Raw genomic sequence first — 15989 nt, forward strand, 5'->3', positions numbered from 1 at the left:
TACATTTGCTTCCTTTTCTCTTTTCACTGAATACAGGAGAGGCTTTCTATTTCCCTTTCTTGTCTAGCAGAAACTGTCTACACATCACATCTTCCTCTTTTGCCAAATGGCATTTACATGTTCCCCTTCCCCCACCATACACACACACTTTGCTACAGTTAGAATGGCAAATGGGCAGTCCTCAAGGAAGGCAACCAGATCATGGAAAAGGAAAAATACATCAGGGGCTATTTCTTCAAACTTTTTTGCATCAAGAAGTGTTCCTCCAATGGATTACTGTTCTGTGCACAGTTAGGAAAAAGACGGACATCAGGGTGTCCAATGAAGCCTGCTATCTACAGCTAGGTTAGGCAGAGGGAGTTGTGGTTCAGAGGCTGGAGACAAAGGTGCCATCAGCCCCAGATATGGAGGAGCTGGGGAAGGATGAAGGGGTTGGTCCCGGAGGCACTGAACCCTCCTCTACTGAAAGCACGCCCAGTGGTTGTAAAGAAAATAAAGACACAGCAACCAAGGGTTCCTCCTGGAGAGGTGCAGCCTCCTCCCCAGGTCACGGAGCACTCTATGCTCCACCCCAATACTCAGGCTGAGCTGGTGGATTTGGCCTCGCGGTTTAGGCAAAAGCCCTCGGAGTCGTTATCAGCCTGGCTCCTGCATCTGTGGGATTTAAGGGTGGATGGAATTGTTCTGTTGGGATCAGAGATGGGAAAGCTGGCTTCCCTGACAGTTCATCCTGCCTTGAGGCAGCATTTACAAAATGCACATCAGACCCCAGGAAATCACTCCCTCTCAATTGGCTTATGGCTGCACTGGTGCTGTGTTGCCCAATCCGGGTGATTTACCATCCTCTCCTGCTAGATGGCAGACGTATGCTGAGCTCCAACAGGTGTTACAGAAGCTAGGCATAAAAAATGCCATCTGTAGACCAGAGAATTATGGCCCAGATGAGGAAACTATTACTGCAGGAATGAGAAATGTTGTGCTTCAAATGCCTCCCACATCCCTCTTTGGGTCTCTAGTGGGCATTCTTGCCCCTCACTTAGTGAGGTTACACATACAGTAGCAGACTTAGGAGAGGCTTAAGCAATGAGAACACAGAAAGAAGTAAGTTCTGCTACTCAGAGGAAGAATTTAAAGGGCTCCATGAAGGTTACGAGAACCCATATGTGGGTTGATTTAATACAAGTGGAGGCAGAGATGAAGGAGGATTACAGCAGACTGTTGGATGTGTAAAGGAATGCAGGAAATACCCTAGAGCGAGAGCCACCCAGTTTCCATACCCTAAGGGGGACGAAACTCGTGACAAGACGTTAAGGAATGCTCGTGCAAAGGTCAGGCAAGCGGCAGGTCCCCGTTTCAACTTTATTGGTTAAAGTATGGGATGTGTTTCAAATTCATTGGTTGTGGTAATGTGTGGGCTTTGGTGCAATGGCTGTGAAAATCCTATATAATCTATACCTAAAGTTGCTTGGGGGGTCGGCAGCTCGGACTCAGCCTGCGTGTCAGGGGAGGTGCTGTCGGCCCCAGCTAGCCGGCTGAATAAAGGCTTTGCTTGGATTTACATCTCCGTGTCCGTGTGGTTTGTTCTCTGGGGAAACCCCGGAGTCCTGGACCCTAACAGGTGCAGACGTAATTCTAGTGCTCAACCTATTGCTGGGAGAACAAGGCTGGTAATAAACCCTTTCACCCCAAGAATGTTCCAGTGTCATTCCTTAGTCTCACTGAATCCATAGTGAACTTGCCTGGGGCTGAAACCCATTGGCAAGGCAGAGACAATGTCAGGAAATGGGAAGTGTAATTTAATATGTTCCTCCTCTTTCCTTAACTTGGTGTTCAAAGGTGTCTGGTTTTGCCCTAAGTAGAATTCAGACATTTTGGGGATTTTCTGGTGAGCCAGAGGGGTAGGGTTTCAAGAATCTGCAAGAGGGAAGAGGAGCCCTCTGGAGGGAATCACTCTCCGAGAAAAAGAAGTAGACACCACAGCTGTAGGAGGGCAGGGGCCATTCTGAGTACTGCATAGTATCCTCAACTCACATTTGCCATCAGATCAGGCCCTGCACACTCACATTCCACACAGGAATGTGTGCAGTAAATAAACACTAAGTGTTTGTTCACAAACATCAGGTGAGATGGCAGCAGTGTGCACTGGTGAGCCTCATAGAGGTGCAGGAGGCAGTTTCCACCCATTGCGTCACGGCCACCGGAGCTCCACCTGTGAGGAGCCTGCATCACCGGCAGCGACAGCAGAGTCTTGCACATCAGCTCCGTCTGGAGAAGGGGATTGACATGCTCAGTGGAGGTGAAATGATGGAAAGGAAATGACTGTTACTGTAGGGTAACTGACCAGCCTTGTTTGGAGAGACACCCTGGGGACCTTCAAAAACCTTGGCTTTGGGCAGGGCCTTTGCAGAACACCGAGATCTTATATTAGCAGGTGGGAGCAAGAGCCCAAGAAACCGGGGCGACAGCTGATTCTTTTACCAAGTGCTGTTTTACTTATGGAGGGCATAACCAAGTGAACAGACCCTGAACTGTTCCTCTTTTGAAAGACAAAAGGAGATCCATGTCACCCAGGGCTAGCTCCTGAAATGCTTTGACACCAAGAGTAGCAAAACTGGAATGTGCTGCAGCTTTTGGGGGGCTGCTGACTCCCTGAAAATGTCATGGAAAATATTGCCAGGACTACTGATAATTTTAGCACTCTGCTGAAGGAATTAAACTACAGCTATCAGCTACAGGATGTAGGGAAAATGGAAGTTCCGTGGCCAGGATCCTCACCTGATCCTAATCTACTCACCCACTGTGTATGTGGGATGATGTAATACTTAGCTACTGCACAGGCACATGCTTGTATACCTGTTGACTGTAAGCCATTATTGCCTGTGTTGATATAAAAAAGATTTCCGCCCCATGCTATGAGCTGAGAAAAGCAGAGCCTGGAGCAGAGACAGAGACTGAAGTGGAGGTGGACAAGATTCTAGTGCTTGACTTGCCACAGTGAAAATAAAGCTTGGTAGAAGCCCCTTTTGACCCACAACATTCCTTTGTCATTTTTCAGTCTCACCAAATCCAGAGTGAACTTGTCTGGGACTGAAACCCCCTTTGGCTCTGAGCTACATGGGCATTGCTGAAACTTTGTTTTAACATTTAATTTCTGTAGCCCTTTATGTTTATTCCTTTCAGGCTTGGTTCATCCTTATTCAGTGAAAGCATCTTCAAAGACCTCATATCTGGATCAATCCTCCATGCATATCTTTCGTGGTATTTTCAGTACACTTAATTTAAAACCTTATTTTATATAAACATACTTGGTTTATGTTCTTGTCTTCCCCAGTGAAGCTATAAGTTCCTCGTGGACTTTATAGGGACAGGGATCATGTCAGATATTCAAATTATTTGAACTGAACTCTTCATAGCCTTCATTATTATCAGAGTAAGCTCATATCACTGCCCCCCAAAAATCAGATCAATTTTTTTGTGAATATCCTACCATGGGTAAGACCTGTAGTCATCATCCAACATCTATTTTCCTCTTTTTCAAGAGTAATAAAAATTGTATGCGGGCATAAAGCAACCCAGTAAATAAGACATTTCCCAGAATCCCTTGCTGTTAAGTATGGTCATGTGATTAAATTTTGGCCATTGGGATGGGGGCAAAGTGTTGAGTGTTACTTCCAGTTTATGCCAAGAAAGGGAAGGAAAGTACCTTCTTTCCTCCATATCTTGCATCTTGCTACTTAAATCAAGGATATGGTGATGAACCATCTCTGACCTTACAGAAGAAGCCCCTCTCTGGATAAGGCAGAAACCCCGCTGAAAGGGGCCTGGGGCCTGACAGCCCTGATGCTCGCCCCTGAGCCGGTGGGTGAGGGAGAGATCAACCAGCCGACTCCAATCACTGAAGGTGTGAGGAGAATCACTTTTTTAATATGTGGTATACATAAAAATATTTATTTCCTGGGACCAGCCAGTGTTCTTTCTTTATTTATAATACCTCACAAATGCTCTTGACACAAAATAGGAAGAAGTTTAATATCAAAATATAAATAACACATTAGGTCAGTAGCTGGTATATGAAATTGGCAGAATCCCTTTTATAAGCAAGGAAATTGCTAATGTTTTAAGTCTTTAATTTGCTCCTAACTGTGAAATGAGGGAAGAAACTTCCCTTTTAGCCTTCATCACTCCCACCACCCACTCGTCTACCACACAGACATCCACTGGCCCAGCTCCAAGAGGGCTGAAGTCAAATTCTCCACTTCTTGTCCTTCTGTTTCCCTCAGGTCACTAAAGTGTGGCCCCCTTTCTACCCGCAATGTGAGACTCTCAGATCACATGCTGAACTCTGACCAACTGTAGTGAGAAACAAATTTTAGCAATGCCCCATGTAGCTCGGAGCCAAAGGGGGTTTCAGCCCCAGACAAGTTACGTGAATGCAATGGTCATATTCTTTATTCATTTTTCTCTTGGGTTTAGCATTTTCTTGTTTAGTTAACAAAATGTTTTGTCTGTTGCAGATATTCATCCCTTGTTTGCTTTAGTTGTTTCAAATACCTTTTTCTGGTATATGATCTGGATATCAACTTTGCCTCATATCTCTTAAGGAAGAGAAGTCTTTGATTTTAATCTTTTACATCCATTTCCTTTTTATCTTAGAGTTTGCATTTTGGGGAGTTGGTCTAAGAAATTCTTCCTGTACTTAAAGACAGAAAAATAATCTATGTATTTCTTTTTTCTTTTTCCATCAGCTTTTCAGATTTACCTTTTCCATTTTTTACTTTAATCCAACTGGATTTCACCCTTTCAAGGGCCATAAACAGATTTATACAATATTTGTGATATTAAAATTTAATTGTGAAAGGAGAAAAACTAAGAAAAAGGTCTAAAAAAGGTTTTTTAAGAGGACAGCAATGAAAATAAGGTTGAGAAACACTGGTATAAGCAAAGAATCCAGCATCACTTTTCTCCACAAAATGACATTTCCCTAATATCCATTAAAAGCTTTATTAATCCTTTCTCCATGTGCACATACCAGCTGTCTGATAGTTGGCAATGGGTGCCCCTCTCACTGCCCTTTTGCATAATTGCTTACTCATAAAATATCTAGCTTTCTTATAGATGTTAGGATAAGTATGTTGAATTCATTTTTTAAAATGAATTTTCATTGGGATTGAATTGAATGTATAGATTAATTTTGGAGAACAACATCTTCACACTGTTGCCATTGGTTCCATGAATATGGTATAGCACTTCATTTATTTAGACCTTTATTACCATTTTCTTGTTTAATTAACAAAATGTTTTGTCTGTTGCAGATATTCATTCCTTGTTTGCTTTAGTTGTTTCTAACACCTTTTTCTGGTATGTGAAAATACATTTCAAATGTTCTCTTTATAAAGATCTTATATATTGTTTATTTGGTTAAATTCATAATTTTTTACTTGCTATTACCAATAGCATCACAGAATCTTATTTTTGGTTGACTGTGGCTGACGCAGAGGAACACCACTGATTTCTGTAAAAGGATCTTGTATCTGGCATTCTCGTAACATCTCTTATGTCTATAGTCTTTTTGTTGATTCAGTTGAGATTATCTCATCTAAAAGAAAAGAAAGAAAGGGGGGAAGAAGGAAGAAGGAAAGGAAGGAAGAAAGGAAGAAAGAAAGAGGAAAGGAGACAGAAAGAAAGAAGGAAAGAAAAAAAAGAAATTGTGTACTTTCTCTGAAGCAGATAGAGAGAAACCAATAAGGTGACCTACATACAGCAAGAGCAGCAGTGAACTGAACCCTTGAGGAGCATAGTACAATAATCAGCTGGTCTAGTTTAATGGCACATATAATTTCTGCTTTGCATTTCAGTGATCAGCTTATTCAATTCTGCCTAATAAACACCTATAATTACTTTTGGCTTCCTTATTCATATGCTCAATCCTTTTTTTTCAATATAATTACATATTTCAGGAATTTATTATGTAACAAAAGGGTAAACCACTTCTATTGCTTTATCTCAGTGAGCAGAGCAGTAATCAATATTTTATGAGTTTCTTGGAATAGCTGTACTTACTAACTTCTCAACATTCTCACCAGTACTCATAATGAGAAGAAAATTTAATCATATGTATTAGAGGACGAAAAAAATCTCTTGAATAGTTTCCTAAATGATGACCTATCAAAAAATGTCTAAGTCAAAGCAATCATTTTTGCCTGATGATCCAAATTAATTGCTTAATAAGAGCTTCAAGGGATGAGTTGCATGAAAATATACACCATTCCCTGAATCTAACAATATGTACAAAATTAAATTATGCACCATAGTAATAACCTTGGACAAAGTTTCCATGCAAACACATAAAGTAGGGTCTGGAAATTTCCCAAAATATTCACAAGAAATCTAGATGCCTTTAGAAAAAAGTACCTGAAAATGATTAAATCAGTTAGACTGTATTTTTCTCTACTACCTAAAAAGTCCAAGAAATCACTTGGCCTACAAGTAATTTCTACTAGAACAAAAATGTGGCACTTGACAAAATTTAAGCATATGTATTTTACACACTACCAAATAAATTTGTATATAAAGCTTTTTGTAAGCTAAATGGAATTCAAAGCTAAGGCATACTAAATAAATGATAATACTAATTAACCCTTATTAGAGAGAATGGACTTCTCTGAATCTATTAAGTAGGACAGATGGAAAAACAAATTTGTAGCAATGACATAATCTTAGCTGCCCTTCCTAGAGTAGGCAAGACTCAAAGTGAAATATCACAGCTTAGCAAAGAGGGAGAAATTCAGAACGGAAACATTTTTATGAAGATAATCCTGTGTGATTCTATCAGAAAATATGAGAAGAACAGGAGGTTTAAGGGAAGCATTTTCACATAAAACAGTAGTGATTTAATGTAGGTCATCATTAAAGATAGCAGAGCTATCAATAGTATTGGTAACTCATTGCACTTTGCACGTATCTGTGTGAAAAACACAAATTCACTCCATGTCATGATCATGAGTAATCGGCAGTCAGAAATTCTCTCCTCCACTCCTGTTTTATTTTAGTCTCCTGCACCCAGCACAGTGCATCGACATGTGACATATGTTCAGTCCTACAAATGTTTTGTGTTTTAAGTAATGTGATTATGATTTAAGACTTTGCACTATTTCTAGAAGTATTCATTATCATTGGTTTGTCTGTCTAATAGGCATGTGAGTTATGCTGCTTGAGCCAGTGCCCTGAATTAGTTTAGTCTAGACCAAATTATTTTAACCCCCAAGTTGGACTTTTAACTCTGCCAGATGCTATTTGACAGTAGATTCCCAACACTGAAAATCTTGCCAAGCATGCATTATGCGTTGTATAATTACAGCTTTCGAGGACACAGTGTGGTATTATTAGCTTAAGCTGTAGCTCATTTAGTATACGTAATTACAGCACACGCAGCAGTGAACGCTGACCTACAAAGGGAGGGTTTCTGAGGCTATTCTTTATCTACATCAGATGATGATATGTGTAATTATTACTAGAACTCTAAATTTTGAGAGTTTGATATTCACACTGTATTTGCAAGTATCTTTGGAATATCTAACACCACAGTGATATTTTAGAGCTGTTATTTCTCCTATTGATTATTGGATATTAATATTACTTGAGTACCACTCTGTTCATTCCTCTGGTGAGTGCTCAGTGAAAAAACAAAAGAGGGCAAAACGGTACAAAAGTGTTCAAGTCTTAAAGAACTGTTCTATAGGAGAGTTATGGCTCATTAGATTTTTATAATGCCTAGGGCATATTCACACCTTGGTAAATTACACTTTATCATTCTATTTATTCATTTTACAGCTTCAAACACCCCTCTTTCAGAGAAAGACACAGGAATTAGCCCTTAGGCAACCAGTTGTGGGTGGGTTCTCATAGGGACCAAAATTGCCCTGGATACAAGGTAGTAAGCTTTGGGAGAACTTGGGGATGGGAGCCAGGAAAGGCCTCGGTTGCCTGTCCATTTCCTCTCTAGCTACCTTCATGTCTTATTGTACCCCTGTCACTATTACACATCTCAGCTGGGCTATTTTGCCTTTGCCTATGTGTTCCTCTACACTTTTTTGCTTGCATTACAAGAAAGGTTAAGGCTCAATCCAAACATATAGCACTTAACTGAAAGTCACAATGTCAATAATTAAAGAACTTTAACTTAAAAAAAAAAAATCCTAAAGACTATTCTCTTACCCTCCTTTATATAACTGTCATAAATAGCAGGGGCTAATGCTTTTGCACATTATTCACGCTTGTAAAGCTCTGTGAACTTCAAGAAGAAATCTCTTTAAGTGTGCAGTATATATTCCATTTTATTCCAGTGCACTCAATATTTTAATTCAAAGAAATTGATTTTTAAGAAAAACTTTCAGTTTTCAAACTAATAATTTACTTAAAAAATTTTTTTATTAAGGTATTATTGATAGATACTCTTATGAAGGTTTCACATGAAAAAACAATGTGGTTACTACATTTACCCATATTATCAAGTCCCCACTCATACCCCAATGCAGTCACTGTCCATCAGTGTAGTAAGATGCCACAGATTCAGTTTGCCTTCTCTGTGCTACACTGTTTTCCCCATGATAATTTACATTTTAACAATGTACTTTTAATATTCTGAAGGTGAAAGTCATGGCTGCTTCAATATTAAGGATCTCTTTCCATTTTCAAACACACATAAAACTAAGTTTCATTTATGTGGTTGAAAGTTCATATGCTAATGCCTTTAATTCAATAAGTCTTTTTGGTATTATGTAAGGAGATGCTTGCCAGCATAGTCAGTTAATAAAGTTTTGGGGGACTTTTATTTTATGTGGGAATTTTTCAGACTTAAATTTGACCAATAAATAACATACACACAATTTTCTTAATGCTAAACCGTGTTATATGAAATTCCACTTAAAACATCTTGACATTTCCCTCACACCAGTCTTGTGACCATTATAGAACTGAATGACCATTATAAAACTGAGTCACGGGTTGCATAAAAAAAAATGGGGCTCTCATGATAAGTGTTAATAAAGTACATAAACATTAGAGCCGTTTGAGATCTTGGAGATCATTAGTACAGCAATGTCATTTACAAATAAACTACGGCTCCGGGAAATCAACCTGACTTCTAACACTCAGACTATCTGCACAGATAAAATCTGATATCACCACCACCATCATCATCCAGGAGACTGTTAAAAGGAAAATCTTTCCATTTGCAAATAAATCAACTAGTAATTTGCAAAAAAGAGTTTCTCTTAGAGTATTCATGTAGACATACACTCTACAGTGTCTAATGATGAAGGCCTACCATTGTGAAATGTTTAATGAGAATACTTGAGTTCAACATATCCACCTGAAATTTATTAGAAATCTCTTGTAAGAAGCATGTGTGTTAGAGGCTCTGTACGATTTTTAAATTTAATTAAAGGAAGGAGAAAGGAAGGGGGGGAGGAAGGAAAGAAAAAGACAATGTCTGCCCTATAAAAACTTATTTCTAGCTGGAAAAAGGTATTGTTATCTAACACTTTATTTAAACCTCTATATGTTTTTCTATAGTATGTCTGTCTCATTAACTAAAAAAGTCTCTGAGGGAGGAAAGCATATCTTGTTTACTGATTAATCACTCAGAGTAAGTACCTTCCGTTAATAGCATTTCCTCAATACAAACTTCCTGAATTGAAATGAATTCTGTCTCTATTATGGTGCATCCAGTCTCCAACACTAGGGTGAATCCTGTCCTTTATACAGTGTTTCAGACTCACTAATGCACATCTAATAAATCTTTTGCATAAAGAATAATTAATATTGTTTTTTTTTGCATAATGGCTTGCACACCTGGGTTTCAAATACCCAAGGGAAAAGTACACAATGGAAACATTCACCTATTTAAAAACCTCACTGACCATTTTAGATGAAATAATCAGTACATTTTTCTTGAAATGAATAATTACTGCTTTAGAAATACACTCATTGACACTCTTGCTAGTCATTTAATTGTGACTCTAGGTAAACTGGCAATCTCAGTTGAAGCTGAGTGCCTTGATTCTACATGCCTTTGTTAAGTCACACCAGGTCAAAAGGGGAAAATATCTAAGAGAAAGCAAAGAAGGGTGTTAAAAATTGGCTGAGGCCACTATGGCAGATGATAGTTGACAGGCATCTGGTCTACCTAATGGGAAGAAGGGTGGGGCTTGGATGTCAAAACAGAGGGTCTAGTAGGAATCAACCAGGAAAAAGAGCATGAGCGAAGGCATGGAGGTGAAAGGGTCAGTGCCTGCTACCCTTTGTGCTAGACCCACGGGCACCCTTTTGGGGATCTGTTCTGATAAGTGGTCTCTGTTTTGCTCACTGTGCCTAAGTGTATCCTGACATCTTGCCTAATTCCCCAAGTCACTTTAGAACTAAGGTCTTGCTTAACTCAGCCACACCCACAATAGCTGAAATTCTCCCACCATGCCCCAGAAAATGCTCACCAACTGACTGGCTTTCCCCCGTGCAGCCTGACTCACTGCTTGGTTTCCTGGCAGCTGGGTGAACTCGGGTAAGTTATGTAAACTTCTCTGAACTTCAGTTTTCTCATATATAAAATGAAGAAATCATATCTACCATTTTGGTTTGCTGTGATGATAAAACCAATCATGTCTGCACATTGCCTAGCCTGCTGCCTGACACGTTATGTGCATTCCCCTTCTGAGCTCTGTCTATTAGCTGGCACACCTCTGCTACTTTGTTACTACCACCTTCACCCTCCATGCCATCCAGGCACACGGACTGCTGGCTTGAAACACCGTGCACTTTCTGTTGGCTTTCTCTGTACCGTCCACAGAGGAAGTGCCCCTGCTCCCATGCCACCTGCACCATCTGTCCAGTGGGAGGATCTCCTTTCTCACACCAGCTCCTGCCAGGCTGCCCTTCCTGACGACGACTTAATCCTGAGATAGAATACTAGGAACTTTTGGTCTGGAAAGAGAAAGCTTGGGGAAATAGCTGTTTTCTAATATATGAAGACCTGACTCAAACAAGGAATTAGACCAGGGTTTCTAAATATTTTACGCCCTTTGGCAGTTCAGTGACACTTACAGATGCTTTCTAAGAATAATGTTTTTGTTCTTTATCACAAACTCGAGCTGTCAGTGGTATTTCAGACTTTCTGGAACAGCTGGAATGTGCTAGAAAAACATGTGTGATTTCTGTTGTTGACAAATAATTCATAGTGACTGTTAAAACTACTGTGGTTTGTTGTCTATATTCATAATCAAAGGAAATCTAAACTTAGAGATAAGTAAATATAAAGATGTCATTTTTTTTCCCCCACTTTAGTTCACAGATCCCAGGAATCTTTGCATAGACACCCTTGGCCCCTGCCTTCCCCTCACCCACCTTGTGTAAGGACTGTGAGGACTCTATGTTAGACTCATTCTGTGCCATTCAAGAGAGCAGAACTAGGCTCAGTGGACTCATAAGAAGTCAGTTAATCACAATGAAGAACTTCCTGGCAATTAAAAAATCCTCAGAAATAATGGATCACTTAGTGTTTTTCATCACTAGACCCTATTTAAAAGAGGTTGAATATTACTAAATAAGGATTTCTGTATTAGAAATGAAAGTGGTATCCCATTTACAGAAATATAACATGAACAATGCTTTCTAGAGATGTGCAAAGCCACAGGTACAAGGTGCTTTACATGTATCAACTCATTCAATTCTAACAACACTGGGAGATAGACCGTGTCTGAACATTAGCTCAGTTATTTTTAAATACCTTGATCAAGCCAAACATCTAAGAGGTAGAATCCAAATCAAAGTCTTTCAAAGATCCAAAGATTAGTAGCTTCCATTTGTAAACTGGAGTTAATATTATCTACTTATAGGGTTGTTATAAAGACTTTGTTAAATAATATATGCCAAGTACAAGTATCAGATCATTAGGGATAACAATATTCTAGGTGCTCTACATGTATTAACTCATTTCATCTTCACAACGCTAATTGGCAACTCTAATAGGTTAATGATATTGTCATCCCCATTTTACAGATGAGAAAATAAAGACAATAAGATATTGAATAGCTTGCCAAAGGCTAGTAATTGGATTTGAACCCAGGGATCTAATACCAGAGTTCATGCTGGGAACCACTATGCTACACTACCCAAGACATAGGCCTTGCAATTTGTTTCATGTTTATGCAACCATCTTAGAAAAATTAGGGTTGTCTGAGGTATATAAATTCAAATTAGGCCTGCAGTTTTGTTCACCACTGTACAGCTCATAAATGTTTTGTATTGAAGATTTCTGACTATCATCTTAATTCACATTTACATGCTCTACCTGCTCATATCTAAGCAGGAAAGACAGTTTCTCACTTCTTGATTCTTATTCCTTCATTCCTACTTGCATCAGAGCTGTTGGATGAACCAGATAAAGGACAGTGAGCCAAAGGAAGAGTCCAGGCAGGTCTCCTACCTGACTGTCTTTGAGGCAGATCAGCAACAAGTATGCCAGCTTCACCTAAGTCCCTCTGCAAGACAATAACCACTTAAAAGAGCCTTACAATTTCCTTTGTAGATCCCCACCCACTGTTTTTGCCCTCCTATTACACCTTCCTGGTTCCCTTTGCCTCCACCTGAGGGACAGAGCAAGAAAGACTCTTAAAAAGGAAACATGAAAATTTCAAAATAATAACATAAACGAACAAGATTTTTCAGGATCCATCCCTGTCGGTTGGGCTCAAATGCAACTTGTTCTGCCTCTATTGTCTGTTTCCTTAATTATTCATATTATTAATTATTTGCAATCTCTGAGGACTTTTCTTCATGGTTGATCACTGGCCATGTACCTAAGGAAGAAACAAGAACTACCCAATCTCAGGGAAGTTTTGCAAAGGGCTGTTGTCATTATTACTAAGCTAGGTTTCTCTGTCCTGCAGGAGACTCCAGGATGGTGATACACAAGCTGAGAGTTATGACTTGCTACGTTCAAAGAGACAAGCAAAAATATTTATTTCTGTCATTTCTCTCAAAAAGTTATCTGAGTCACTCACATGTCTCACTTGGTATTTAAAAGGCTATAGTTTTGAGTAATCATATGACAATCCCCATAAATAGATATTGACTGATAGATATAATGAGTTAGATTTGGCCAAGATAATTGCACTAAACACGTATGGAGCCCACTACTCGCAAGGCAGCGTGTTAAAATTCACATATATTCTCTCATTTGATCCTTACAAAAACTGTGTGAGGTATTGGTATCTATGGTCACCATTTTATATAATGAACAAAATAAACAATGACTGAGCAATTTACCAAAGGGCCTACCTCTGGTAAGTGGTAACACTGGAATTCAATACATGTCTGTCAGATTCCAGGGTACAAATTCTTAATCCTCTATTTTCGATTACCAGGGACCTTTCTCAATAACCCAGGCAAGACAAAACTGCTGAAATACTTGGTTTATAGCTATGACCTATAAAAAAAATGTACCCCAAGCTACTATTCCTGATAATCTCTACGCCTTGAAAACCTTTTAGAGAGTGCTCTTAATATTTGCTGAGCACCCTCCATGTGCTGATAAGTGCAAAAATTATTTTTAACAAGAAGAAAAGCCTTTTCTGATGGTCAGTTTCATAAACACTGCCACCCATGCTCCTCTTCAGTGAGATCCGGCTGAACCTGGCTGAAGTCACGGTGATGAGCTGAATGGGGGTCTGTCTTGACACTTACGACACCCTACAGTGCCTATCTCCGGATAGCCTATGAGGAGAGAGACCACTAGGCCAAGTCATGGGGGGGGAGAAATTTGGGTTTTAGTAACCAGTAGGATTTAAAGCCAATTCTTATATGGTAATGTTGGTAAAGATGTTTAACACTTTTTAGGTCCTAAATAACAATTCTTATGTATTTCATCCAAAGAAATATTCTGACATAATAAATAATATATTTGGCTCAAAGGTCTTGCATTATATTGTCAAAATACTAAATTACCAATTAGAATGAGAAACTATTGTTCTGATGTGTTAACTCTAATGGCTAGAGTTAATGAATCTCTAAATGGACATGCCTTCTGAGCCAAGATACAATTACATCTAACAACATCTCAGTAGGCTTGATTTTTATTAATCATTAGAATGATAGACGCCTTCACAAATGTACTTCAAAAATATCAACATTCGGGTCTAATCTTTCAAAGGTCAATACTAAACTTTATATACCACGTTGGACAAAATATGACCAAAATTTAGTTAATATTCAATAAACCTAAATTTAGTAAAATTAAAGTAAACAGATGGCTAGCTGATGCCACTTTCATAATGGCGCTAATTTATTATTTTCCTGTATAGTTTTTCATAATTATTGCTAATTATACTGAACCTTTATCTATGGTAAAATGTCCGGTCCTGAAACATACCTTTTCTGAGTATTTGAACTGACGCCAGTAACTATCATACATGCACTTGCTAGTTCTTTCAGGACAGCAGGTCACTCACTGTCTTAACATAAACCTTCAGGCTTCATTCAAGTAATTGATTAACTTCTCCATAATCATAGTCATCATACCTATGAGCAAGGTGACAACAGCTTTATAATCACAAAATAAAATTTTCTAAAGTTATACTGAGACTTTTGTTACCTAGTAATTAAATACCAAGAGCTCAATCATTAACTCATCTAACAAATACTGAGTGCCTGTCATATGCCATGTACCTTCTGGAACTCCTCTGTGAACTGGTGATACACTACTGAACAAAGTAAGACAAAAATCCCTGGTCTCATGGAATTTAAATTCTACTGGAGAAAAAAAAAATTAAAAAGACAACCCTATACTATGTCAGTGGCGGTAACCACTAAGGAGAGCAGAGGGCACAGGAAGTCGGGAAGAGAGCAGCTGTGGTTGTGACAGGGTGGGCAGGAGGGCGTCTCTGAGAGGCTGACACCTGGGCGAGTATCAGGAGAAGGGGCTCCAGGGTCCAGCCCTAAGGCAGGAGTCAAACGTTCCAAGAATTGGGAGTAGCCATCTCTCCAATGCCGCTGACTCGTCGGGGAAAGTGAGAACCGAGGGCTGATGCTGGAGTAGCTACAGAGAGGTCACTGGCTGCCTCACTGCCAAGGTTTTTTGGCAAGGGAGGAGTAAAAGCCTGACAGGATAGTGGGTTCCAGAGGGAATGGGAGATGAGAAAATAGGGATGGTAAATATATAACATTTTTTCAAAGAGATATGCTGTGCATGGGAGCATAAAAATGAGGCAACAATTAGAGGGAAAAGAAGAGTAAAGAAAGGAGTTATTTTTTAAAGATGAAAGAAATAGCATGTTTCTATACTGATGGGAAAGATCCAATAAAGAGTAAAGCTGATTATGCAGGAGAAAGAAGGTAGAATCGCTAGAATAAGGACCTTCAGAAGATGAGGGGAGATGGGATTTTGTGCCGAAGTGCACAGGAGCAGACAGCTCATCCATATTAACAGAAGGGACAGCAGAGGAAATGGCTGGAGAGGCAGACAGGAGGGTAAAAGTAGTGAGAGCTTGTGGGATTCACTTCCACATTTTCAGTTAATTTTTATCCCAAACATAATGCTTAGTTAAAAAGAAGTTATCTCAAGGATTTTATATAAACTTTATTTAGTAGCATCCTACAGATAAATATAACCATGACATGTGATTTACTATTTCGAATATAACATTTGTCACAACTGAATTAAATTCTATTAGTATTTATTTTTCTTAATTAGCTAAGTACAATGTATGTTTTAAAATGTGAGGATTCTATGATAACTTACTAAGACGGTAAATGGTCTAATAGCTGTTACTTAACCACATTAATAGTGTCTTTTATGCAGAATGTTTCATTATTAGTTGATTGTTCAGTAAATTTCTTTTTTAAGTTAAAATTATAGAAAATACTTTACTTAACAAATCAATTCTAATTCCATTCCATTAAGCCTTTCTGATACTCTCTCAGAAAGGATACACTACAGA

General features: G+C 38.9%; 1 protein-coding gene across 3 annotated transcripts in view; it reads right to left on the reverse strand.

Moving 5' to 3' along the window:
• Window positions 1-2244: 2244 nt before the first annotated feature.
• Window positions 2245-15989, reverse strand: part of LOC118933319 (sestrin-3-like) — a 63850-nt gene continuing 50105 nt past the window's right edge. The window contains exons 5-6 of one of the 3 annotated variants that reach the window (XR_008992268.1): window positions 14423-14571; window positions 2245-2265 (exon numbers count right to left, since the gene is read on the reverse strand). Coding sequence is in view for 1 of the 3 variants with exons in the window: in XM_057487514.1 (XP_057343497.1) it covers window positions 14566-14571 (6 nt within the window). In the remaining 2 variants the exon portion in view is untranslated. Of the gene's footprint in view, window positions 2266-4907; window positions 5597-12209; window positions 14572-15989 lie in introns of those variants that run through there. The other 2 variants (XR_008992267.1, XM_057487514.1) reach the window with 2 other exon arrangements.

The sequence above is a fragment of the Manis pentadactyla genome, chromosome 10 (assembly GCF_030020395.1).
Source record: "Manis pentadactyla isolate mManPen7 chromosome 10, mManPen7.hap1, whole genome shotgun sequence".
In the NCBI taxonomy this organism is placed as follows: domain Eukaryota; kingdom Metazoa; phylum Chordata; class Mammalia; order Pholidota; family Manidae; genus Manis; species Manis pentadactyla.